At 43.2% G+C, this 27,275-nt stretch overlaps 2 protein-coding genes across 6 annotated transcripts in view; one reads left to right on the top strand and one right to left on the bottom strand.

Moving 5' to 3' along the window:
• FOXN2 (forkhead box N2) overlaps nucleotides 1-27,275 on the bottom strand; it is a 125,621-nt gene that overhangs the window by 95,787 nt on the left and 2,559 nt on the right. The window contains exon 2 of one of the 5 annotated variants that reach the window (XM_054023850.1): nucleotides 14,968-15,065. The exons of the other annotated variants lie outside the window; for them this stretch is intronic. The gene's annotated coding sequence lies outside the window, so the exon portion shown is untranslated. The remainder of the gene's footprint in view (nucleotides 1-14,967; nucleotides 15,066-27,275) is intronic. 5 annotated transcript variants of the gene reach the window in all.
• LOC128834772 (histone H4-like) lies at nucleotides 692-1,978 on the top strand. The gene is made up of 2 exons (XM_054023853.1): nucleotides 692-883; nucleotides 1,711-1,978. Exons 1-2 carry the CDS (start codon nucleotides 692-694, stop codon nucleotides 1,828-1,830), a joined length of 312 nt encoding a protein of 103 aa, XP_053879828.1. The 3' UTR covers nucleotides 1,831-1,978.

Raw genomic sequence — 27,275 nt, 5'->3', positions numbered from 1 at the left:
TTATTAACTCTTTCAATATGGGCACTGCTCAGCTAGTAACTGAACATATAAACTGAAAGGTAACAGAATATTTAGTAGATTACCCTAATTGGTCATTTCCAAGATTTTTAACACTTAAAATATGTTTCTGTTCTAATGTATTTTGTATACATGTATACATGATTTACAGTAATCTGAGCTGCAAATTAATGAAGTTGGGGTTTTGGCGGGGGAAGAGGAGTGTTTTCTTACTAGGAATGCTGCACTAAAGGAAATGACCGTTCAAGAAGAGAAAATGATTGCAAACGGTAGAATACTGCTAGTTGGAACATCACTACAAGACCGGTTTTACATACACTGTAGCCGTTTCTGCATTAGGATTTTTTGCTAAACTGTTGCCATCAGTGCTTCAGCTCCACTAGTGGAGGGACTAGTGTAGACAGCTTAACAGGTGGTCAGCAATACTTTGTTCACACTAATGCTTCCATCAGAGCTGAACTGGTCATAGCACCAGTAGAAAATGTTTAGGAAAAGCATCCTGTTTTAGACAAGGTTACAATTACTTCTCCTGGGGGAATTCTGCACACAATATTTTAAAATCCTGCAAAATTCTGTATATTTTATTTTTCAAAATAACACAATATAATCACGCTCCTGCTGACAGCCCAGGGCGGCTGGGGCTCCCACTGACAACTGTGAGTGTGATTTCACCATGTCTGGTCGCGGTAAGGGTGGTGAAGGCTTGGGAAAGGGAGGTGCCAAGCGCCATTGTAAAGTGCTTCAGGATAACATCCAGGGTATAACCAAGTCAGCTATTCGTCGCTTGGCTCGAAGCGGGTGTGTGAAGCGTATTTCGGGGTTGATCTACAAAGAGACCTGTGGAGTGCTGAAGGTGTTTGTCAAGGCTCCTTCCCCACTCTGAACTTTAGGGTACAAATGTGGGGGCCTGCATGAAAACTTCTAACCTTAACTACCAGCTTAGATCTGGTCCGCTGCCACCACTCCCAATGTGCTAATTCCCTTCCCTGGGTAGCCTTGAGAGATTCTTCACCAATTTCCTGGTGAATACAGATCCAAAACCCTTGGATCTTAAAACAAGGAGAAATTAACCATCCCCCCTCCTTTCTCCCACCAACTCCTGGTGGATCAAGATCCAACCCCCTTGGATCTAAAAACAAGGAAAAATCAATCAGGTTCTTAAAAAGAAGGCTTTTAATTAAAGAAAAAGGTAAAAATCATCTCTGTAAAATCAGAATGGAAACTAACTTTACAGGGTAATCAAACTTAAAGAGCCCAGAGGAACCCCCTCTAGCCTTAGGTTCAAAGTTACAGCAAACAAAGATAAACACTCTAGCAAAAAGGTACATTTACAAGTTGAGAAAACAAAGATAAAAACTAACACACCTTGCCTGACTGTTTACTTACAAGTTGGAAATATGAGAGACTTGTTCAGAAAGATTTGGAGAGCATGGATTGATGTCTGGTCCCCCTCAGTCCCAAGAGCGAACAACCCCCAAAACAAAGAGCACAAACAAAAACCTTCCCCCCAAGATTTGAAAGTATCTTGTCCCCTTATTGGTCCTTTGGGTCAGGTGTCAGCCAGGTTACCTGAGCTTCTTAACCCTTTACAGGTAAAAGGATTTTGGAGTCTCTGGCCAGGAGGGATTTTATAGTATTGTACACAGGAGGGCTGTTACCCTTCCCTTTATAGTTATGACAGTGTTCTGGGAGAATGTGATCAGTGATGCTGTCACTTACACTGAACATGCCAAGCGAAAGACTGTAATGGCTATGGATGTGGTTTATGCTCTGAAGCGCCAGGGTCGTACTCTCTACGGTTTTGGTGGCTAAACAAGTCACTAAAGTCAACAGGACAACTGTCCAACCTAAGTACCAATAACGCAAGGTCCTGATGAATAAGTAGTAAGTGATCATGTAATTAAGACCAGTATCATATTACATAAGTACAAGGAGTCGACTTTAAGGTTGCACAGACACATTCTGGTAATGGTAGGGTTTATAAAGTATATAAGATAGGGGAGGATAGTCAATGTCTCTTGTCTAATACTGCTATAACTGAAGAAACCTATCTGGTGTCATCCTGTAATTACAGGTTCAGCAGAAACAGCTATTAACTAATGTAAGATCACATTACATACTAGAGGTGAAATTCTGGTAATGAGTGCACAGCCCAAGTGATCAAACCTTGTGCTTAAAGTAAAACAAGTGAGGCTGAGCAATGCAACCCTCAGTTCCAAATTAGAGTACCTTGTGCATATCTAATGAGCAGCTGCTATTAAGGGACAGGGGTGTCGGGCTGAGTACTTTATTTTTTGAGCAATGGATTTCTGGCTAAAAGCCCCTCCCGCAACACTTCTGTTGACAGACCTGCCAGGAAATTTGGCTATTCCACACACAAGGAATGCAGCATTCCCCAAGCATGGCTGGCAGAAGTGTGCCATTTCTGATACCTTTTGGGCCTCACACAAGTGATAGACGGGAAGAGGGTTTCAGATGGTTTCTTGGACTTACAAATTATAATTAATCGAGGTGACGGGGGTGTTTAATGTTGTGGATTTTCACTGTTTGTTTTAATTTATACACTAAACTTGATTTTTTTCCAGGGGAAGATAGCCAGGTTTTCTTCTGATCTTTATATTAACAAAAATAATAGATAGTATTTCCTGTATGGAAGACTTCACATACAGAAACTATGAACCACTTATTGAATGGCTTCTATTTTAAAAGTGATACAATATGATTTTTCATTTCTGTTTTTCACACACTGAAGAAAAATAAACAGAACGACAATTAAATACAGAAGATAAGGGCATTTTGTTTTTTTAAACTTTTATATACAAACCAAGATTTCCAAAAAAACCAGTTTTAAGGGTGTTTTTTGTTGTCATTGTTTGGGTTTTTTTAGTTTTTTTACATGTGGGTTCAGTGAGATACAGGTGCATTCAATATAGTGTTTGCTATTTTCAGAGTGGATTACTGTAGTGTTTATCCCCACTATAAAGTTACCTTTCATCAAATTACAGGTATATCCAATACTGCTATATTTCCTGCAACATAAAAAGTAATTTTCTTCAAGAAATATCCATGAAAACACAACTTTGTTACTTTAAATCAATTATTTTCTTTGTTTAATGCACACGCTTGACTTTTATGAAACAACAACCCAGTCTGCACGCATATTCATACAAGTAACGAATTCAATCATACTATGGTCATACATAAAGTCCCATCTAAACTATTAGCCTTATACTTTGTTTAGTAATTTACTCTTGCTTAAAATGGATATATAAACTTCACCAAAAATCACGCACTTTGTACAGCCAGCTGTAAATGGCTACAACATGAGGTGCAAGACTATGGCAAATCAGGTCATACAACTATAAAGAAGTTACGGTTAACACTTTCTTAAGGCCTTGTCTACACTGCAAAGTTTTGGTGGCAAAAGGCAGCTGTTGGTGGCAAAACAACGGAGGTGTACACACTGCAATGCCACTTTTGGCGACAATACGAAACCATCTTGACGAAAGACATAGGACTTTTTCCACAAATTTTTTTTTTGACAGAGTGCCAGTGTAGACACCATGCTTGATTTTATCACTTTAATAGGCCTTCTGAAGGTGTCCCACAATGCCTCTCCTGACTACTCTTGTCAGCAGTTCCAACTCCACTGCCCTGCAGCCAGGTAAACAACCATCACCCTTCTTCCCTTTAAAGCACTGGGAATTATTGAAATTCCACTTCCTGTTTGCTTGCCGTGGAGAACTCACATCGCATCTTCTCAGCTGACAGTGGTGGCTCCACCCAGCAGACGCTCTCCCACTTGCACCACTACAGAGCTGCTAGGTCTGCTTGGTATTTGGGGAGAGGAGGCTGTGCAGTCCCAGCTGCGCTCCAGCCATAGGAATTTCAGGCAGGTTTTTCGATGTTTGTGCGAAAAGGGTTATGACCGGGACATGGTGCAGTGCAGAGTAAAGATCAAGGAGCTGAGGTACGCATACCAGAAGGCAAGGGAGACAAATCGCTGCTCCAGTGCAGCGCTGAAGACATGCCATTTCTATAAGGAGTTAGATCTATCCTCAGCAGTAACCCCACCTCCACCACCAAGAGCCCCATAGATACTTTGGCAGGGCTGGAGTTGGCAGAAAGTGGACCTAACCCAGACGACGAAGTCACTGATAAAGAGGTGGAGGTAGATGACTATGTGGAGCCCACTGCGGGGTTGCCTGGTGGTGTGCCCAGTCAGTAGCTGTTCTCCACTCCAGAGGTGTCTAGCCAGTCACGGCAGTCGCACTCCAGTGAGCAAGAAGCAGGAGAGGAGACCCTGGTAAGTGGTTTTGCTTTGTGTAGTGCAGAGGTGAGCTAAGGACATAGAAATGTACATGGCTGGCTGTGTTTCTGTGTGCTGGACATTTCCCTGTGCAGCTAACTAGTATGGCAGAACAGGGTGTTGATGCATACCAAGATTTCATGGGAATCCTCCAGAGAGATCTCTAGGAAACTTTTTCCTGGAGGTATTCAGCAATCCTCTGCCAAAGATTCTTTGGCAGAGCTAATTTGTTCCTTCCCTCATTGAACGAAACTTTCTCACGCCATTCTGCAATCACTTGTGCAGGGACCAAAGCAGCACACAGGCAAGCAGTATAGGGACTGGGTCCGAAGCCACCAGCATGCAGTAGATGCACCCTTGCTTCCTTCAGGAGTGAGGTATCTGCTACAATGATCCCTGCCTATGGAAAAGGGTGGGAAAATTTAGAATATTGTCGCAAGTTGACTGCACCACAACTTGTTCATATTGCCTTTCTCCTCATGTAGAATGCCTCACGCCCTGGGATAAATTTACCATGCTTGGGGTTTCGCCAACATGTGTGCTTGTCAAGAGTCAGTGAGAAAGTGATTGGTATGTTACTAGAGGCATATTTTACTATAATGTTTCAATGCTGTGTGTGTACTTATCAGTCATGCTTCTGTGTTGTTCCTTGTGATTCTGCAGATGTGGCCTTCAGAGGCACCCCCTACACACCAGCGGAGCGCCTCTGACATATAAGAAAGCACCTGAGATGGAACAAGGGGAGGGTATGTTCCAGGAGCTGCTGCAATATTCAGATGCAGAAAAGAGGGAGTGTGTGCAGTGGAGGGAAACCGAAAGGCAGGACAGAAAAGAAAATGAGGCCTTCATTAAGGACGCTACTGAGAGGATGACTAAAGTTATAGAGGAGCAAACTAAGATGCTGAAGTCAATCATAGCACTCCAGACTAAGCAGATGAGCCCTCCCCTTCAGCGCATTTAGAACTCTTTCCCATGCCCTCCCTTGCATTCCTTTTCGCTTTCCGGGACTTCTCGCTTTCCTGTTCACTCCACCCCAATGGACACTTTTTCAAATGACAGCTAGAGTTACTCCCCAGCTACCCTCCTCTCCAATCAAGAGAGAGAGAGAGAGAGAGAGTGTGAGAAAGAGAGAGATGGTGTTGTTTTCTGTGCAATAAAAGTAAATCTTTATTTGTGTCCTGCAAATTGTGATAGCTGGTGGCAACAACACATACACAAGCAGTTCAGTAATTTGCTTACATGGAATCCTAGGCCACAAAAATCACAAATGCCTCCTAGCAAAACTTGATTTCATTAAGCATTGCAGTCCCGATCATAGTAATATACATTACCGGTTCTCTTTTTCAAAGTGTTGCCTCAAAGCCTCCCTGATTCAAATTGCCTCCCGTTGTGCCCCTCTAATAGCCCTGGTATCTGGTTGCTCAAAATCTGCAGCCAGGCGGTCTGCCTCAGCAGTCCACCCCTGAGCAAACTTTTCACACTTACCTTCACAAATATCGTGCAATGTACAGCACACGGCTAAAACCATGGGAATATTATCCTCATTGAGGTCTACCCTGCCATAAAGGCAACACCAGCATGCCTTTAATCTGCCAAACGCACATTCCACGGTCATCCTGCACCTACTCAGCCTGTTGTAGAAGCGCTCCTTACTGCTGTCCAGGTTTCCCGTGTAAGCTACATGAGCCATGGCATTAAGGGGTATGCCCAGGATAACTATGGGCATTTCAACATCCCCCACTGTAATCTTCTGGTCTGGAAAAATAGTCCCTGCTTGCAGCTTTCTGTACAGGTTGGTGTTCCTGAAGATATGTGCATCATGCACCTTTCCGAACCACCCCGCATTGATGTCACTGAAACGCTTGCGGTTATCCACAAGTGCCTGCAACACCATGGAGAAGTACCTCTTCCTATTGATGTACTCTTTCGCAAGATGGTCCAGTGCCAAAATTTAAATAAGTGTGCCATCTATCGCCTCTCCACAGTCAGAGAAGCCCATTTCTGCAAAGCCATCCACTATTTCACGCACATTGCGAAGAGTCACAGTCCTTCATAGCAGAATGCAAGTAATGGCTCTGCACACTTGTGTTAACGCAGCCCCAACAGTCGACTTCCCGACTCCAAACTGATGCGCAACCGACCAGTAGCAGTCTGAATTTGCCAGCTCCCACACTGCAATCACCACGCACATCTACACCGAGAACAGCAGCTCTCATTTGAGTATTCTTGTGCCACAGGGAAGGGACAAGCTCCGCACACACTTCCAGGAAGGTGGCTTTCCTCATCAGAAAATTCTGTAACCACTGCTCATCGTCCCAGACCTGCACAACGACACCATCCCACCACTCAGTGCTAGTTTCCTGAGCCCAAAAGTGATGGTCCACCATTTGCAGCTGTTCCATGAATGCCAAAAGTAATTGAATGTTACTCCTATCCATGTCAGACAGCATGTCAGGCAACCGTGAATACTGTTAAGTTAGGAACTTCACGATGAACTGCACGGCCATTTGTAATGTGTTACTGACAGCTAGCAGAGCATTGGACAGCAGTGTGGGATCCATCCTTTCACAGAGATGGCAGGGCAAACAGTAAACAAGGGCCATTGAAAAATGCCGCAAAGATGGAAGCACATGGAATGCTGGAACGGAAAGCAATACATCATGGGACATTAAACCCGGACCCATGATGTGCTACAAACCACTCCACCTTCCCACAAGACCAGGGGTTCTCTAACTGGGGGTCGGGACCCCTCAGGGGATTGCGAGGTTATTGCATGGGGGGTCGCGAGCTGTCAGTCTCTACCCCAAGCCATGCTTTGCCTCCAGCATTTATAATGGTGTTAAATATATTAAAAGGTGTTTTTAATTTATAGGGGGGGGGGGTCACACTCAAAGGCTTGCTGTGTGAAAGAAGTCACCAGTACAAAAGTTTGAGAACGACTGCACAAGACCTAGTAGCAGTAGATGGGAAGCTGAACTGTGGGATAGCTACTCACAGTGCACTGCTGTCACTGACGATGCTAATGTCCCAAGTGTGGATGCGCTGTGCCGACAGAGGGAGCATAGTGTGAACACACAATACCCATTTTCTTTCAGCACTTTTTGATCATTGACAAAAGTTTTGCCGACAAAACTCTGCAGTGTAGACAAGGCCTAACATTTGTAGGATTTAAAACAAAACAAAAAACTTACAGATTTGTGTTGACACATTTTCTTGACAGAGCTGTAACTTGTCTCTCTCTTTGCTATCCTTTTTAATATAAAAAAGAATATTTACACCCAAGGATAGGGAAACCTTTACTCATGTGAGTATACCCACTTGTTCCTATGGAACTACTGATGCGAGTAAGGCCTCGTGTATACTACTAATATAAATGAGTCAAGAGACTTGTTTACAATACAGCTGTCCCCTGAAAGTTAAAAATTCTACTGTATATCATCCAAGGCTTTAGCCTCATGAGGATATAGTTCAGTCCCATATAGGCTAGAATTTGAACCATGTTGTAACTGTGTCAGAGGACAGCAGCATTTTAACCATGCCCTGGACTCATTTATAGCTGAAGAGTCCATGAAGCCTAACTTACACCACTATTCCTAGGCATGGTCTATGCAGTTTTTTGGTGAGGGGGATGTGATTTTTTATTTTATGTTTTTACCTTAATAAATCAGTATAATCTTTAGCATAGAAGCAATTACACCAGTATAAGACATCTTTATGCTATTATTGCTTATTCCCCTAAATTTATTGGTATAACTTGTTCACACAAAAGGCTGTAACTGCTTTAACTATCCTGGTTTCAAATAGCTGTCCTTAAAGCAGTACAAAAATTGTGTGTAGACCATCCCTTGTAGGGATAAATAAAACTACTCACAAGCCCTATACTTGGAAATACATGCAAATAGCAGAGGACAAACTCAATTAATATCTTCTTTCATTACAAATAGACAGTTCTGTCAAAAAATCTCTCTGCATAGCTATGTAAAACATTATTTTTAAAAGCTGGAAAAGTTAAAACAATGCATTCATCTGACCAAAGTATTTCAAGAGCCTGACACTGGGGTGGTGGTGTTAATTATTTATTTAATTAATTTGATTTCCTTCTCCCCTCCCCTTTTCCTTTGTCTACACAATGTATTGTGCATCTCACAAGAGCTGCTGTTAAGATTGAGCTCAGATTTAAATCCCAAATGCACTGCAGATTTGATTACAGTGTTATATGATGTCATGTATCCAAGACAACTAAGGCATTATGGTCTCCTAGGGATAAAACTACCTCTTGGTAATAGATTTAGGCACCCCAGCATGTGACTGATCCGTTGTCTCCAAATGAAAAATGTATGCAGCTGCACTCTTCAGCAAAACACATTACAAAAAACAAAAGGTCCAAATAATTGTTCTCATTGGACAGCATACAGAAACAAAATAGATATTTTCTTTTTAAATAAAAAGGCATACCAGGTACTTTAAAGATGGAGATACAATTTATTAAAATCAGTTTGTAATATGTTTTAGAAGTCAGGCAAGGTGAATGTCTCCCGATTATTGGGCAAAACCTCTGCAATATTCATTTCTGACTCACGTATATGGGGAGGAACTCTTTCTTCCCATATTTTACTGGATGTTATATAAAATAAAGGTTTTCAGTTATTCACTACAATATTTTCAATTTTTTATCATTTTTAATGTCTCTTCCCAGTCTTCTTCCACTCCTTGATGTAAAATTGAAACTGAGCACAAAATTGAAAGAGAACCAGTATCAGGAGGGATGCATGAAATGATTACAAAATTCTGCATCAGACCTTACAGGGACACAGGCAGCTCAAATTTAGCCCAAGATTTAGGTTTTGTAAGTTTATTTTTACAAAATCAAAACAAAATATAAATGTTTTCATGATTTAAAAGACAAAACAATAGTGTCCATGAAACTGGTATTTTAAATAAACATTCCCTGACAACATTTCAGCTGCAAACACTGGCCCAATCCTGTCATTTTTTATGTGCGGGTCAGCATCATAGTGAAGCAACACACAAATTGCAGGATCAGGGGCATTTATTTTAAAACTGCCCATAGCCTTCTTCAAAACCGAATGAAGTCAACAGGAGTTTTCCCACAGACGTCAATTAGTTTTGGATCAGGCTCCATGTGCATTAGAACCTGAAAATGTAACTGATTGGAATGAAAAGTGACATGGACTATCAGATTGAACAGTGAAACTAAAAAGGCAAAGAGTAAGCAAACACCATAAACAGCAAGCAATTAAAACTAAATTACTATAAAAACATAATTTTGAGGTTTTTGTAACATAGAAAAGGACATTTGAAAAGATACTACAGTAGTCACTTTTCTTAAATTACACATGTCCCATGGTAAATGAATAAAAACTAAAATATGGGAATCATAGATATAGTTATGTAACTGTGCCACCTGAGCGCATTGCACTGAAAAATAGTGTTAATTTCATTTCCAAGATATCCCTGTCATACACAGTTCTCCAGGATAGCCTCAAAACAATACTGAATATTCTTTTGTTGATATTTCAGCTGAAGTGTAGCAATAACAATTGCCCAATGTTACAAAATGTAATACTATCTCTTTTGCTTATAGCTTGTAAGTCTTTTTAAACATAAAGATATCAGAACTCCACTTGAACCTTATCTGAAAACATGAAGCTCTAATTTTATCTGAAATGACCTTGCAGTGAGAATACTTTTTTTAAGTAGCATGTTAACAATATCAGAAAAAACTACAGTATTACAAATATAGCTTACTGAAGTCACAAAGCTTGTACAGATTTCCATTTTCAAATTACTGCTACTCATGGTTTCAGAGTAGCAGCCATGTTAGTCTGTATCCGCAAAAAGAACAGGAGTACTTGTGGCACCTTAGAGACTAACGAATTTATTTGAGCATAAGCATTTGTGGAACACACAGAAAGAAGAAATAAATATATCTAGATTTATATATCTTTATATATCTTCTTTCTGTGTGTTCCATTCTATACATCCGATGAAGTGGGCTGTAGCCCACGAAAGCTTATGCTTAAATAAATTTGTTAGGGTATGTCTACACTACGAAATTAGGTCGAATTTATAGAAGCCGGTTTTATAGAAATCGGTTGAATACAGCTGATTGTGTGTGTCCCCACATAAAATGCTCTAAGTGCTCTAGTCGACCGAGGCTAGCGTCGACTTCCGGAGCATTGCACTATGGGTAGCTATCCCACAGTTCCCGCAGTCTCCGCCGCCCATTGGAATTGTGGGTTGAGATCCCAATAACTGAATGATGCAAAACAGTGTCGCGGGGTGTTCTGGGTACATGTCGTCAGGCCCTTCCCCCTCCATCAGAGCACCGGCAGACAATAGATTTGCGTCTTTTTACCTGGGTTATCTGTGCAGACAACATACCACGGCAAGCATGGAGCCCGCTCAGATCAGCTCACCGTCACCATATGTCATCTGGGTGCCGGCAGACGTGGTACTGGATTGCTACACAGCAGCAGCAGCTAACTGCCTTTTGGCGGTAGACGGTGCAGCATAACTGGTAGCCGTGGGGCTGGCAGCCGTAGGGCTGCATTGCACCAGCCCCTTGCCTTTTGGTAGAAGATGGTATATTATGACTGGTAACCATCGTCGTCGTACTGCAGTGGCGGTCAATCATGGGCACCTGGGCAGACATGCAACTGTCTCGATGATGATGGCTATCAGTCGTAGTATATTATTTTGTGCCAATCGCCCAGTATTGTCTGCTAAGCACCCAGAAGAGGCCGAGGGCGATCTGGGTGCTGGCAGACGTGGGGCTGCATTGCTACACAGCAGCAGCCCCTTGCCTTTTGGTAGAAGATGGCATATTACGATTGATATCCATTGTTGTCGTACTGCAGTGGCTATCAGTCATGCTGCACCGTCGGCTGCCAGCTTAAGATGTAAAAAATAGATTTGTTCTGTATTCATTTGCTTCCCCTCCCTCCGTGAAATCAATGGCCTGCTAAACCCAGGGTTTTCAGTTTAATCTTTGGGGTGACCATTCTGTGTGACAGTTGTTTGTGTTTCTCCCTGATGCACAGCCACCTTTCTTGATTTTAATTCCCTGTACCTGTACGCCATGTCGTCACTTGGCTCTCCGTCCCTCCCTCCTTCCCCTGGTCCGTCAGATACTAGTTTCGCGCCTTTTTTCAGACCAGGCGCCATAGCTAGCACTGGGATCATGGAGCCCGCTCAGATCACCGCAGCAATTATGAGCACTATGAACACCACGCGCATTGTCCTGGAGTATATGCAGAGCCAGGACATGCCAAAGCGAAACCCGGACCAGCCGAGGAGGCGATTGCAGCGCGGCGACGAGAGTGATGAGGAAATTGACATGGACATAGACCTCGCACAAGGCACAGGCCCCAGCAATGTGCAAATCATGGTGTTACTGGGGCAGGTTCATGCCGTGGAACGCCGAGTCTGGGCACGGGAAACAAGCACAGACTGGTGGGACCACATCGTGCTGCAGTTGTGGGACTATTCCCAGTGGCTGCGAAACTTTCGCATGCGTAAGGGCACTTTCATTGAACTCTGTGACTTGCTTTCCCCTGCCCTGAAGCGCCAGAATACCAGGATGAGAGCGGCCCTCACAGTTGAGAAGCGAGTGGCAATAGCCCTGTGGAAGCTTGCAACGCCAGACAGCTACCGGTCAGTCGGGAATCAATTTGGAGTGGGCAAATCTACTGTGGGGGCTGCTGTGATCCAAGTTGCCAGGGCAATGAAAGACCTGGTGATATCAAGGGTAGTGACTCTGGGCAACGTGCAGGCCAAAGTGGATGGTTTTGCTGAAATGGGATTCCCAAACTGTGGTGGGGCCATAGACGGAACCCATATCCCTATTTTGGCACCGGAGCACCAAGCCACCGAATACATAAACCGCAAGGGGTACTTTTCAATGCTGCTGCAAGCCCTGGTGGATCACAAGGGACGTTTCACCAACATCAACGCGGGATGGCCGGGAAAGGTACATGATGCTCGTGTCTTCAGGCACTCTGCTCTGTTTCGAAAGCTGGAGGAAGGGACTTTCTTCCCGGACCAGAAAGTAACCGTTGGGGATGTTGAAATGCCTATCGTGATCCTTGGGGACCCAGCCTACCGCTTAATGCCATGGCTCATGAAGCCGTACACAGGCAGCCTGGACAGGAGTCAGAACCTGTTCAACTACAGGCTGAGCAAGTGCCGAATGGTGGTGGAATGTGCATTTGGACGTTTAAAAGCGTGCTGGCGCAGCTTACTGACTCACTCAGACCTCAGCGAAAAGAATATCCCCATTGTTATTACTGCTTGCTGTGCGCTCCACAATATCTGTGAGAGTAAGGGGGAGACATTTATGGCGGGGTGGGAGGTTGAGGCAAATCGCCTGGCCACTGATTACGCGCAGCCAGACACCAGGGCGGTTAGAGGAGCACAGCAGGGCACGGTGCGCATCAGAGAAGCTTTGAAAACAAGTTTTGTGACTGGCCAGGCTATGGTATGAAACTTATGTTTGTTTCTCCTTGATGAACCCTCCGCGCCCCCCCGCCACCCGGTTCATTCTACTTCCCTGTAAACCAACCACCCCACCCTTCCCTCCCCACTTCGAGCACAGCTTGCAGAGGCAATAAAGTCATTGTTATTTCACATTCATGCATTCTTTATTAATTCATCACACAACTAGGGGGATAATTGCCAAGGTAGCCCGGGATGGGTGGGGGAGGAGGGAAGGAAAAGGACACACTGCAGTTTAAAACTTTAACTCTTATTGAAGGCCAGCCTTCTGATGCTCGGGCAATCATCTGGGGTGGAGTGACTGGGTGGCCGGAGGGCCCCCCCCACCGTGTTCTTGGGTGTCTGGGTGAGGAGGCTATGGAACTTGGGGAGGAGGGCTGTTGGTTACACAGGGGCTGTAGTGGCAGTCTCTGCTCCTGCTGCCTTTCCTGCATCTCAACCATACGCTGGAGCATATCAGTTTGATGCTCCAGCAGCCGGAGCATCGACTCTTGCCTTCTGTCTGCAAGCTGACGCCACCTATCATCTTCAGCCCGCAACCTGCTCTGTTCATCACGCAATTCAGCACGCCACCTCTCCTCTCGTTCATATTGTGCTTTCCTGATGTCTGACATTGACTGCCTCCACACATTCTGCTGTGCTCTATCAGCGTGGGAGGACACCTGGAGCTCCATGAACATATCGTCCCGCGTCCTCCGTTTTCTCTTTCTAATGTTCACTAGCCTCTGTGAAGGAGAAACATTTGCAGCTGGTGGAGGAGAAGGGAGAGGTGGTTAAAAAAAGACACATTTTAGAGAACAATGGATACACTCTTTCGTTACAAGGTCGCATTTTTCCTCTTATAGTGAGGGCCTGCCGGTTTCGTGTGAGAGATCACTCACGCAGTGCCAGGCAACAGATTTCGGCTTGCAGGCAGCCATGGTAAGCCACAGTCTTTGGCTTTTTTAACCTTCCTAACATGTGGGAATGGTTTCAAACAGCAGCGCCCTCATTTCCCATACCAAGGATGAATTGGGTTGGCCATTTAAAATGGGTTTGCAATGTAAAAGGAGGGGCTGCGGTTTCCGGGTTAACATGCAGCACAAACCCAACTAACCCCTCTCCCCCCCCACCACACCCAATTCTCTGGGAGGATCACTTCACCCCTCCCCCCACCGCGTGGCTAACAGCGGGGAACATTTCTGTTCAGCAGAGCAGGAATGGGCACCTCTGAATGTCCCCTTAATAAAATCACCCCATTTCAACCAGGTGACCGTGAATGATATCACTCTCCTCAGGATAACAAAGAGCGATAAGGAATGGATGTTGTCTGCATGCCAGCAAACACCAGGACCATACACTGCCATGCTTTGTTATGCAATGATTCCAGACTACGTGCTACTGGCCTGGCGTGGTAAAGTGTCCTACCATGGCGGACGGGATAAGGCAGCCCTCCCCAGAAACCTTTTGCAAAGGCTTTGGGAGTACATGAAGGAGAGCTTTCTGGAGATGTCCCTGGAGGATTTCCGCTCCATTCCCATACACGTTAACAGACTTTTCCAGTAGCTGTACTGGCCGCAATTGCCAGGGCAAATTAAATCATTAAACACGCTTGCTTTTAAACCATGTGTAATATTTACAAAGGTACACTCACCAGAGGTCCCCTGTGTGCCCTCAGGGTCTTGGGGGAGTTCCGGGGTTACTGGTTCCAGGTCCAGGGTGACAAACATATCCTGGCTGTTGGGGAAACCGGTTTCTCCGCTTCCTTGCTGCTGTGAGCTGCCTACATTACCTCCATCCTCATCTTCCTCATTCCCCGAACCCTCTTCCCTGTGTGTTTCTCCAGTGAGGGAGTCATAGCACACGGTTGGGGTAGTGGTGGCTGCACCCCCTAGAATGGCATGCAGCTCTGCGTAGAAGCAGCAAGTTTGCGGCTCTGCCCCGGACCTTCTGTTTGCTTCTCTGGCGTTGTGGTAGGCTTGCCGTATCTCCTTAATTTTCACACGGCACTGCGGTGCGTCCCTGTTATGGCCTCTGTCCTTCATGGCCTTGGAGACCTTTTCTAATACTTTGCCATTTCTTTTACTGCTACGGAGTTCAGCTAGCACTGATTCATCTCCCCATATGGCGAGCGGATCCCTTACCTCCCGTTCGGTCCATGCTGGAGCTCTTTTGCGATCCTGGGACTCCATCACGGTTACCTGTGCTGATGAGCTCTGCGTGGTCACCTGTGCTCTCCACACTGTGCAAACAGGAAATGAAATTCAAACGTTTGCGGGACTTTTCCTGTCTACCTGGTCAGTGCATCTGAGTTGAGAGTGCTGTCCAGAGCGGTCACAATGAAGCACTGTGGGATACCTCCCGGAGGCCAATAACGTCGAATTCCGTCCACACTACCCCAATTCCGACCCGCAAAGGCCAATTTTATCGCTAATTCCCTCGTCGGAGGTGGTGTAAAGAAACCGGTTTAAAGGGCCCTTTAAGTTGAAAGAAAGGGCTTCGTCGTGTGAACGTGCCCAGGCTTAATTCGATTTAACGCTGCTAAAGTTGACCTAAACTCGTAGTGTAGACCAGGCTTCTGTCTCTAAGGTGTCACAAGTACTCCTGTTCTTTTTGCTACTCATGGATAATTTTTCTTCCTATCCTTTGTGGTCTTCCTGTAATTACATTTTTATCACAGCATTCCAAACACCTCTAGTTCCAAGACAGGATATATGTTTGGATTTCTCTTTTACAAATTCTTTGAACTAAATTTTATACTTCATTCAGTTTCAGACTACACTTTGAAAGTTGCATAAATAGAAAACAGCTAAAAACATTGGCAACAGCACTTATATCACTAGTATTGGTACATCCTTAGACATGTTTTGATTCAAGCTAGTATTTTTCCTAGCACACAGTATTACTACCAATGTAAGTGTCAATAACACTGTTTATCTGTCTAAAACTTTGCTCTACCACAGATTGCTTTCTATGGCACACAATGGTAATGTAGCCCTTGTCATGTTCTGGGGGTGCAATCTAGACCAGTAAATCATTATGGCACTGCCTGCCCTGTAACCTCGGGTGCCTTGAATGCTCTGCTGCTGTGACTCTCAGCCTGGACACCAACAGCCAGCCAACTAACCATTATGTCCCTTGTTATGAACAAACAAAAGAAGGAATACACTTCTAAGACTAAAATTTAATTTCAGACAGTTACAATCTTTGCCTAAGCAGGTTTCTCATCTATAATCAATTTCCGGAGATTTCAACCACCTTGGCTGAAGAATTCATCTGTCTGCAATCTCAAGAGCTCTGACCTCTTCAGTCCCTCAAGTGATGGATGCCAAGATAGCATCTTCTCTCTCATTATATTATTTCCAAAACTCACTGTTTTGTCCCCAGATTCAAGGTAATCTCATGCTGTTCTTTCCTTCCTGTGAACATCCCATCTCCCTGCTGATTCATATGTAAATAGAACTTCCATTGTTTCAGGTCACTCCTTGCTTAATTTCACTGGAGACAGGTAGACAGCTATCTTCCCTCGTGTCTGAGAGAAAACCTGTTTACTAATGCCCTCTGATGTGCCTGATTTAAATACCCTTCAGTCACAGACTTTAAGGCAGGGTAGTCAATAGGTGGACCACAGGCCAAATCCAGACTGCCAGATGCTTTTGAATGGACCCAAAATCTTTTTATTTATTTATTATTGTTATTGTTTTATTATTTTCTCTGGAGTCTGGACCTTGAGTATACCTCGATGAGGAAATCTGGACTTTGGCAAAAAAAATAATTGACAACCTTTGCTTTAATGCCTATCACTGAATATTCATAATTCCTCACATAGTGTTTACACATGCATTTTACAATGATGTTGATCACCCGTGTGTCATCAGCTTTCATAAAAGACCTTACTTGATGTACATTTATGTGTACAATCAGTTACTTATTTGAGGTTCAGGCCCCCTTTTTTATAGCTAAGAAGCAACCTCCCCCACTTGCTAGGCTGACAGCTTTGCTTACCTTGTAAATGTGCCTTCATTGCCACTGCCTAACTACCAGATTGGTCAGCCAAACAAATACACATTGCTTTGTCAAAGGCAGACTGTGCTCATACATTGCATGCCAAACACATTTTGAGAATGTAATTTTAGCACATATGCATAGCATTGTACACACCCCATACATACATACCAGAAGAATATTGATGAATTAGTTTTCTGATAATATCTTACATCACACCTGTTGGATACAGATTATGGCAATAGTATTTAGGTGTGATGAATAAGTCAAGCCCCACAAGAGTTGCTGACATAGTACTGAATCACCAATGGGCCTCTGTGTCGCATGCATACAAAATAACAAAGTACACATCAGAAATATATAAATGTAGGTCAACAGACCTAGAGAACCATGATTAAAGTGAAATGGTGCTGATGTTAGAGAAAAAAATCACCTTTTTTTGTTTTGTTTTGCTTAACACCAATAGAATGTTCATGCAGCTAATAATTTAAGTTTTCTTGATTTCAGATTGTAATTTTGCTTAGGCCTTGCCTACATGCAAGAAGTTGACCAGAATAGCTATTCTGGAATAACTCCTCCATGTGGACATCTAAAATAAAAGTGATTTAATTCCAGAATAATTACTCAACTTTGGGAGTGGAATAATTATTCCAGAACAGTGTCTCCACATAAGGAAAACTACTCCAGAATAGCTATGCCAGTCAGTGTAAACAAAACTTAGTAAAATAATAAACCAATTTATTTATTAGAGGAAACAGTTCCACCGGTGCCACTACAATCTGGGTAAAATGGGAGACGAAGCCTTAGATAGTTACGCTATCTCGACTTAGAATGAAAGCTAGATATAGTAAATACAGTATTCTCAAAGCAAAGAGAAAAGCACTTGCATTAATCAAGCTAAACTATGTAAATACAAAATGATATCTATACTTCTCATACAACATGGTTAAAAGGTACCAAAGCAGAAGAGAAGAATATAGTTTGTATTTGGATTAAATAACTCTGAAAATACACCTCTACCCTGATATAACGCGGTCCTCAGGAGCCAAAAAATCTCACCGTGTTATAGATGAGACTGTGCTATATTGGGGTAGGGAAAGGAACCGCTCCCCACCCCAGCTCACCGCCGCTCTGCCTCCGCCTCCTCCCTGAATGCGCCACCGCCGCTCCGCTTCTTCCTCCCTTCCAGGCTTGCCGGGCCAATCAGCTGTTTGGCCCGGCAAGCCTGGAAGGGGGGGAAGAGAGAGAGAAGCGGAGCGGCGGCGGCACACTCAGAGGAGGAGGTGGAGATGAGCTGGAGCAGGGAGCGGTTCCTCTGCGCCCGCCCATTACTTGCTGCGGCCCTCCCCAGGTCCCCGCCCCCCCCCCGCCCCAGCTCACTTCTGCTCCGCCGCCTTCCATGAGCGCACCGCAGCTCCGCCTCTCCCCCCTCCCAGGCTTGCCACGCAAATCAGCTGTTTGGCGTGGCAAGCCTGGGAGGGAGGAGAAGCGGAGCTGAGCAGCGTGCTCGTGGGAGAAGGAGGAGTTGGAGCGGAGGTGAGCTGGGGCAGGGAGCGGTTCCTCTGCGCCTCCCCCCTTACTTGCTGTGGCCCCCCTGCCCGAGCTCACCTCCACTCCGTCTCTGCCTCCTCCCACGAGCGTGCCGCAGAGGAACCACTTGCAGTAACACTAATTCAGATATAACGAAGTAAAGCAGCCCCGTCCCCCAGAGCGCTACTTTACCGCGTTATATCCGAATTCGTGTTATATCAGAGTAGAGATGTAATGAAAAGTTGCCTATAACCATTCTGACTATTTTTGGCCAAACTGACCCAGAGATTGTGTCTGTGGTAGAGGCTATCAATGCTGTTTGGCAACAGGCTTGCTTGCCCCCATCAGCTGCTGCTGCACTCTAATCCCACTAGGTGTGGGTTTTAAATCACTGATTTTTCTGTAGAAAGTATCCTAAAATCACTTTGGCTGCTGTATAACAGCATACAAAACAAACATAATAAAATACCATCCTGCTAAACTGCAATCACAACAACAAATGAGGGGCCCACATTTTAAATAGGAAACTAAAGTTAGGTAGTAAATATAGGGAATGCGCAAAAAATAATTTTGAAAAAACAAAGCTTAGAGGAGCTACAGTGAGAAGGTACAAAAGATTATGTTTTTTGGGAGGACGGATCAAGTTATACACTTTAGGGTCCACCACAGCAAGAACACAGTAGCAAGGCAGCATCAAATGCAATGGTAGAATCACAGAAAGTGATGTGTGAGCATAGATATCTGACAGTACAAGGATCAAGGAGCAACTCTTGATATAACCAGAAGCAACACTGTTAATGGATTACACAGTAGTTCCAATTTAAAGTCAAACCATAGTCGATGCTGCTGAAAGGCATTTTGAACTGTGTTGACCTGTCACGCTAACGTGGGCAAACCAAGTTCAACATCACTTAAAATAGGATAACAGTTGTCAAAGCCTGCTGAAAAGGCTAATCATAGGAATTAAGAATCCTTAGGCCCCTCATGGACCCAAATTAAAATCATGTTAAGACAGTTCAGCTAATAAGGCAGAGGTAGTCAATAGGCGGACCGCAGGCCAAATCCGGACTGACTGACAGTTTTGAACAGACCCTGAAATCTTTTTATTTACTTATTATCATCATTATTGGTTTTAGTATTATTTTCTCTGCATTCTGGACCTTGACCAAGAAATTTGGACCTTGACAAAAAATAACTTGACGTCCATTTATTCTTTTGCGTAGAGAAAAAAAGAATAAACGGACACAAATCAGACGTCAAGAATTATAACATTAAAAAACCAGTCGGAGAACACTTCAATTTCCCTGGACACTCAATTACAGACTTAAAAGTGGCAATTCTTCAACAAAAAAACTTCAAAAACAGACTCCAATGAGAAACTGCAGAACTGGAACTAATTTACAAACTGGACACCATCAAATTAGGCCTGAATAAAGACTGGGAATGGATGGGTCGTTACACAAACTAAAAACTATTTCCTCATGCTAATTGTTCCCCCTACTGTTACTCACACCTACTTGTCAACTGTTTGAAATGGGCCACCCTGATTACCACTACAAAAGTGATTTTTCCTTCTGCTGATAATAGCCCACTTTAATTGAATTGTCTCATTAGAATTGGTAAGGCAAACCCCATCTTTTCATGTACTCTGTATATATATATATATATCTTCCTATTGTATTTTCCACTCCATGCATCTGATGTAGTGGGTTTTAGCCCACGAAAGCTTATGCCCAAATAAATTTGTTAGTCTCTAAGGTGCCACAAGTATGCCTTGTTTTTTCCAAAGATCATAAGGACACCATTGGACACCAGGCAGCATTTTTTTTTGTAGTGAGTGGTAGTGTACTACCCTACCACATGCCAATTCTATCTCACTTGACTTAAATTATACTTTGTGCATACCCTGGAATACCACTATACAGTTTTACCTAATGTGATAAAGACATATGTGATGAGAAGTGTCTGATTTATCAGTGGTTCTCAACCAGCGGTCCGGGGCCCCCTGGGGGGCCACAAGCTGGTTTCAGGGCCAGCATTAAACTCATAAAAGCTTAGGGCAGAAAGTCAAAGCCCCGCTGTACAGGACTGCATCCCAGGGCCCCGAGCCCCAACACCTGGGGCTGAAGCCTAAGAAACTTAGTTTGCTATGCCTTGGCTCCATGGGCAACTGCCCTGCTTGCTACCCCTTAACGCCGGCCCTGGCTTTTATATGGAGAAAAACAGTTGTTGTGGCACAGGTGGGCCATAGAGTTTTTATACCATGTTGGGTGGGCCTCAGAAAGAAAAAGGTTGAAAACCCCTGACATATATTGTACTGTGTTAGACAGTATGATTACATCCACAATGCAAAATTGAAAATATGATGGGAAGTGGATGTATTGTAATATAGGGATATAAATAATATGTAAATATCCACTTCTAAATGAAAAAAAGCCACTTAGATGCTTCTTGCTTTCCTTGTGGATCTTTCTCTTGATACAGGGAAGCTTTGTGTGACCATTCAAAAATAAAAATTCATAATTTGTGAAGCCTGGCTAGGGATAGAATTTATACAAGTGCATATCTGCATATAAACTGTAAAGACTGGCAGATATGCTATATGATTCAATAAGTCAAAAAGCACAATACAATTTCTGCACAGGAAGTTACACAACACAATTTTATTAACTGTCAAGCAGGGAGAACACAAAGCAGATCTATCTATGTTAATATGCTCACCAAGTGCTAACTCAAAAATGGAAATACAGGACAGTTAATTACAATATCATTTTATACTAACATATACATACTACCACATGGATTAACAACTGTCTCAAACCTGTGCAGCCAAATGAAATAAAATGGATGAAACTTAGACTGATGCTAAAAGCTAATATAAATTATGTAAGCAAGTAATACACACTGCTGCATCCATAAAGCTGATAATCTTTATTTTGGGGGATGAAAGGCCTGTATACCACAACCCCTCTTGGATTTACAAAACAAGAGTTTAGGTCCTGCACCTCCCCACACATACCTGCACCCCTCATCCCTCTGTTCTGAGGGGCTCCCCATCCTACACCTCTGCTTTGAGGGCACCTCTACATATACCTGCCTATCATGATGGAGGCACAGCCAGGACAAATTTAAGTTGTGTTACAACCCCATGAGCCAGGTTGAACCGACCGCACCAAAACCACAATTTCAACAAACAGTCGTTGCAACTTTTGAACCAAAAACAAACAAATCAAAAAACATTCTTACAGCCTTGCCAATAAGTCAACTGTGCTCAGTATCCTTCACTCCCAATAGTTCCAGTGGGAGCTGAGGATGCTCAGCATCTACCATGAGTCAGGCTCTGTGTTTATAAAGTGTTTTGAAACGGTGAGGTGTAATTTTAGGGCTAAGTTTAGAATTGTATAAAAAAGGGGGAGGGGAATTGAGACGTTTCTAGGAAGCTCAAATCTAATAAAAATAAAAGGCAAACAAACAAAAGCCTCTCATTTGTGTAAGAGTGGGAAAAGGTAGAGTCAGGATATTATGTCAGAACTCCCACACTCCAAGTACGCTGTGCAGCAAGAAAGTAGTCTCCTGTCCTTCTTTCACCCATCACATACACAGGTCTTATCAGAGATTTCTAAATGCTCTCACTAGAGATGAGCAATCAAAGCAATAGAATAATCCCTACTAGTACACCCGTGCATGTTCAGCCAAGCAAATATATGTCAATGTTTTTAAATATTACAGCTGGATGGTGAAAGAATAGAGACTAGTACACCAGGGATTTTTTGTGAAAATTCCCCTCCTTGCTCAACCAGTAGTAGCAAGACAATGAGCATTTCTATATTAGAAAAGCTGCACCCAGTGTAAATATATTGATCTAGTTAGACTGTAAACCCCTGATGTAGATACACATAAGTAGAAGTTAAAATGGTTTAAATCAGTTTATCTTGTGTCTGTAAATTGCAAGCTAACCCTTGCTTAAATCAGTTTAATTTCACTGCCTCTGTATTATTAGGGATTTGCACTGATTGAGCTAGGTTGATTTAAAATTTATTTAGTTAAACCAGTGCAACTTTTCTAATATAGACCAAGTCTGAGCACCCTAGTCTGGCACAGCTGCCCATGGCAACAGCCACACTGTCACTTAAACCTACCCAGGGTAAGTCTAAACATCACCATGTTAAAAACTGTTTCAGCTGCAGAAATCTCTTCTACACTAGTGCTGTGTGTTGCCAATACCACTGCAGTTCCCTACCAAAGCCAGAGACCATGGCCCAATTCTCTGTTGCCCTGCACCTTGTATAGTAATTTACAGCAGTGCAAAGTGAGTGTAAAATGCCATTATTCTAATGGTAGCATTTTACACTCTTTTTGCACTAGCGTACTTGATAAAGAGCAAGTCAAAAGGGAATCAGGGCTTAGTCTTGAACACTTTAAAAAACAACATTTGTCCCCATCCATATTGGCCAAACAGTGTTACAAACTAGTTCAGGCACACAGGAGTTTCCTCTTTATGACTAAGTGTGGTTTTTAAGTCAGATTAAACTATTAAACAAAAACAGAAATGATGTTAAGATCATATATATTTGACAAAGGTCCACGCTAACCTGGCCAGATACTACAAACTTGATTCTCCTCTGATTAACACAGTGTAACTCCAATGGCGTTATTCTTGATTTGCACTTGCGTACATGAAAGAGAATCAAGCCCTGTCATTCTGATTCAATAGCATTTAAACATCCATTCTTCACAAGTGTGAAATGATTAGACAGGATGCAAGGCAGGGTGGATAAAAATCAATGATTTTTTTTATTTAAATCGGATTTTTTGATAAAATAGTTTTAATTAAGATATTAAACTGATAAGAACAGATAGTAGGTAATGTTTTTACCCCTCAGCTCACAGAAGTTATAGCTCAAAGATATCTCCTCATGGAATAGGGATTATAAATTCTAATTCTATAGTATGAGACAATATATCCATGTAATGTTTAAGAACAGTTTTGTAAATGAGTTTCAATAGTTCATGGATTAGGGACCCAATTTTATGGGGTTCCAGGGGCTTCTGTATAGATCATTTAGGTTAATCTTTCTATCTACCCAATGGGACTCAGTGCTCAGTCTAGAAGATACCATCAGAGATGCTTAGTTTTGCAGTTCTCAAACTGTGGATTTGTGTCTCCAGAAATAACATGCTTTTTTGTTAACAGCAAAAATGTTTTTAAATAAATAAATAATATACAGAGGTGAGAAATAACAGACCTCAAACCTATTGTCCTTCTGCAAATTTGTGTACACAGAGTCAATCCCTTACCTCTCTCTAAAAGTGCAAAGTTTCAAAAAGTTCCGTGAATAGACAATTGTTCGGGGTGGAATAGATCTGGACAAGCCTAGAAATAAAGGTGAGAAGGAAGGGACAGGGAGTAGAAACAAAAGTGAAACTGTTTGAGCAGCATATTCCAGAAGTCTTGAGGTCTTTCTGAGTGTAGCCTTCATTGATTTGAGATCTACCATACCATTCTCTCACTAGAAGGGAAAACCTATAATGGCAGCAGGCCTAAAAGAGACCCCGTTTAGGAATAAGAACCATTCAAGAAATATGTTTGCTGATGATGTTTTAAGAAAGTCACACCAGTGAACTGATGGAAGTGACTTAAGCACTTGGATTCAGAGACTGTTGAAATGATAATCTCACTATTAACAGCAGTAGCTTCTTCTGACGGTGTAGAAAGAAGCCAATATTTTAAGTTTCTCATGTTGACCTGGCTGACATAGTTGATTTAATTTTTATTTTTGTTTTTTTTTAATTCCATTAAACTATTTTAGTTAAAAACAATATTAACAAAAACAAACCTGATTTTGAAAAACTTGTATATTTAACTAAATTCAAAAATTCATATGCTTGTTTTGTTAAAATATTATGTTTGCCGTTGAAGAAAAAAATCCAGAATTCATAATGTTGTTTTAGTTAAATAAAACAATGTAAATGTCTGTCTGGTGATGTTCTCCTCCTAATACAGCATGGCAAGAAAATCCTCCAAATGTTAATGATTAACCTGTTGAATTGGAGCTATTGATGAAGTCATTGGGAGATGAACTATTTGCTTCAATTACTTTTGGTAAATGAAATAACCAAACAATCATTCATTTTCTGATATAGCTGTAAAACTAAACTGAAAAGTTTTCAAAATAAATCACTTTAAAAATGTATAGTGTGTACCTTCTAAAAATGAAACCTACATCTATCTCTGAGGGTATGTCTACACTACCCACCGGATTGGCGGGCAGTGATCGATCCAGCGGGGGTCGATTTATCACAATAAATCGATCCCCAAGCACTCCTCCGTCTCGCCTGCCGCGAGAGGCGCAGGCGGAGTCGATGGGGGAGCGGCAGCAGTCGACTCACCGCGGTGAAGACACCACGGTAAGTCAATCTAAGTACGTCGACTTCAGCTATCTGAAGTTGCGTAACTTAGATCGATCCCTCCCTCCCACCTCCCCCTTGTAGACCAGGCCTTAGTTGTGAAGAATATGTATTAAGGTTATAACAACCAACAAGAATGCACTTTTATGTAGAAATCCATGATTAAATCGAGTCTTCCTGACTAGTGATTTAAATCATGATTTAACTCAAATCCATCCCGATGCAAGGCAGCGGAGAATCAGGCCCACTGTCTACATATGTTATGCAAACCATATTTAAAACTGGTTCAGCTAGCATGGTTTAATTGTCTGTGTGGAAGGAACTTAAAATCCCTGGGGAGACAGAGAGAGAGAGAGAGAGTACAAGTCAAGAGAAAGTGGGAGAAGAATTCTGAAAGCTTTTCCAACATTTTTTCCTCTCATCTGTGTGCAATGAAACCTCGGTCTCTTTCCTTTTGGGTTTGGGGTGAAGATAAACTGTTTAAAATAAATTAATACTTTGTATATGTATATATTTCTGCAAGCTTCTTTTGGGACTTACTGATAATTATTAAGGGCTCCATTCTCCCATCTGCAGGATAAAAGCATCTCCAATTGCAGATAATTGGGTCCCACAAGGGGAAATGATTTAAAGACTATCTACTTGTAATCATTTCATGCATGACATTGCTTTTCCCCAGCTGACTACTTGTGTATCACCCACTTTCTTGAACTCCTAGGTTTCTTTTTTTTGTTTGTTTGGAATACTATTTCACTGAGAAGCAGAGCTCAGTGCAATGGCTCTCATTTGTCTACTTTCACTTGTATCTTTTTATGGACCTTCAGATGTGTTAACAGTGGCTGATACTCTGAAGCAATAGGAGTTTAATAAATCATGCTTCTTTCTTGAAAGTAGGAGAGAGAGTTTTTGAAAGTCCTATAAAACTTAGCTCTCAATGTTTTTAAGCTGTTTTTAAGTTTGACCCCGGCTGGAGCTCTGGCGGAGCGTGGCCAGCCCCACTCTCCCGGCTGGAGCTCCGGCCGGACCGCAGCAGCCCCGCAGCCCCGCGACCCCAGCGGACCGCTGGCCGGAGCACGGCAGCCCTGCAGCCCCGCGACCCCGGCCAGAGCGTGGCAGCCCCACAACCCCGCGGCCCCAGCCGGAGCGCGGCAGCCCCACAGCCCAGCGGCCCCAGCCGGAGCGCCAGCCAGAGCGCGGCAAGCCCCGGGGCCCCCCCTTCCCCAGCCAGCAATCCGAAGTGCCGCCCCAGGAATTGGGCCCCACACTTGCTAAAGCCGGCCTTGATGCTGTGTATCTGTCCTCTGACACATCAAAGCATGGTTGGTTTAGACCGAACCATGCTTTAGCTACATTTGGGATAGATGTTTTGTAACCAAGTCCCCCAATATAACTGCATTACTAGTGTGGATGGGTTCAATAACTGTGCTTGCACTAAAGACTTTTTTTTTTTTTTTGCAGGGAGCATGTGGGTAAGGAATTTCCCCCTAGTGCTACCACTAGGGTTGCACAAGTAGTGGCACCAGTGGGAGCTGCAGTACTATTTGAATTATTGGGACAGGCAGTTCTATGTCAGCCCATAACTAAAGGCTCACACCATTAGTTAAGCCCAGGCTACAATTGATTACTGGGGACAACAGATTAAAAAAAAAATGGGAGGGGGAGTGAGGTTGAAAATCAGGGATCCAGAGAGGGGACACTGAGTAGAGAATCCCCCAACAGTTCCCACTACTCAAAGGTGTCTAGGGAGTCAGTGGACTTTGCCCAGAGGAATTCTGCCCAGAAGTATGCTCAGATAAGGGACCAGGAATAGGCCCAAAGTCACAGAACACACCGCCTAGCTTCCTACTTCTGGAGCGATGGATAGTCACCTTGGCCAGTGCCAAGAGAAGGTTGACGAGGATGTCCCATGATTGTGGAGGCCACAGACAGAGTGTGCCCAGATCAGGAGATGCGGGGAAAAGTGCAGCCAGAACTTCAGTAAGAGGTTCTGGATGATGCAAAGGAGGGGCTACAATCTGATGAACCCTACACGGATGTGTGCCAAGGTCTCTCTCTTGCCCCAAAAGGGACAGGTGTTGGGGGAATTTGTGAACTGCACCAGGCAAACACCCATGATTTCAGCTCCATGGAGGAGCCACCAACTAGTATCCCCAGCAGGTCGCAGAATAAGGGTAGAGTATATATATATTCAGGCCCAGAGAATGCAAGTTAACTACCCCTGTTCTTCTCAGGGTAAGTTCACACCTCTCAAGCCATTCTTTCATGCTGTCTGTCTATTGATTCAATTACATAGCATTGTACCAGTTCATAATCAGGTTGTCTTCATAGCCATAAAATAGAATATAATTTAGCACTTCTAGCTGTTAATTAGATTTCAGTTTTGCAGAAATTTGTAAGTAACCTACAACCAGACACCAAGGAAAAGTTTCCTACTCACTACTGGCTATAAAAAAAATCCATACCCTCTTAAGTTTGCATATATAGTTTTAGGAGCAAAACAGAACTTTCC

Source organism: Malaclemys terrapin, chromosome 3 (genome assembly GCF_027887155.1).
Source record: "Malaclemys terrapin pileata isolate rMalTer1 chromosome 3, rMalTer1.hap1, whole genome shotgun sequence".
Classification (NCBI taxonomy): domain Eukaryota; kingdom Metazoa; phylum Chordata; order Testudines; family Emydidae; genus Malaclemys; species Malaclemys terrapin.
The sequence above is the reverse complement of the archived record's forward strand: the minus strand, read 5'-3'. Positions and strand labels throughout refer to the sequence as shown.

Excerpts from the sequence above, each read along its gene's own strand:
- LOC128834772 (XM_054023853.1), top strand. The coding sequence starts at position 692 with ATGTCTGGTCGCGGTAAGGGTGGTGAAGGCTTGGGAAAGGGAGGTGCC. Across the intron at positions 884-1,710 it reads TGCTGAAGGTGTTTGTCAAG|AATGTGATCAGTGATGCTGT; the intron begins GCTCCTTCCCCA and ends GTGTTCTGGGAG.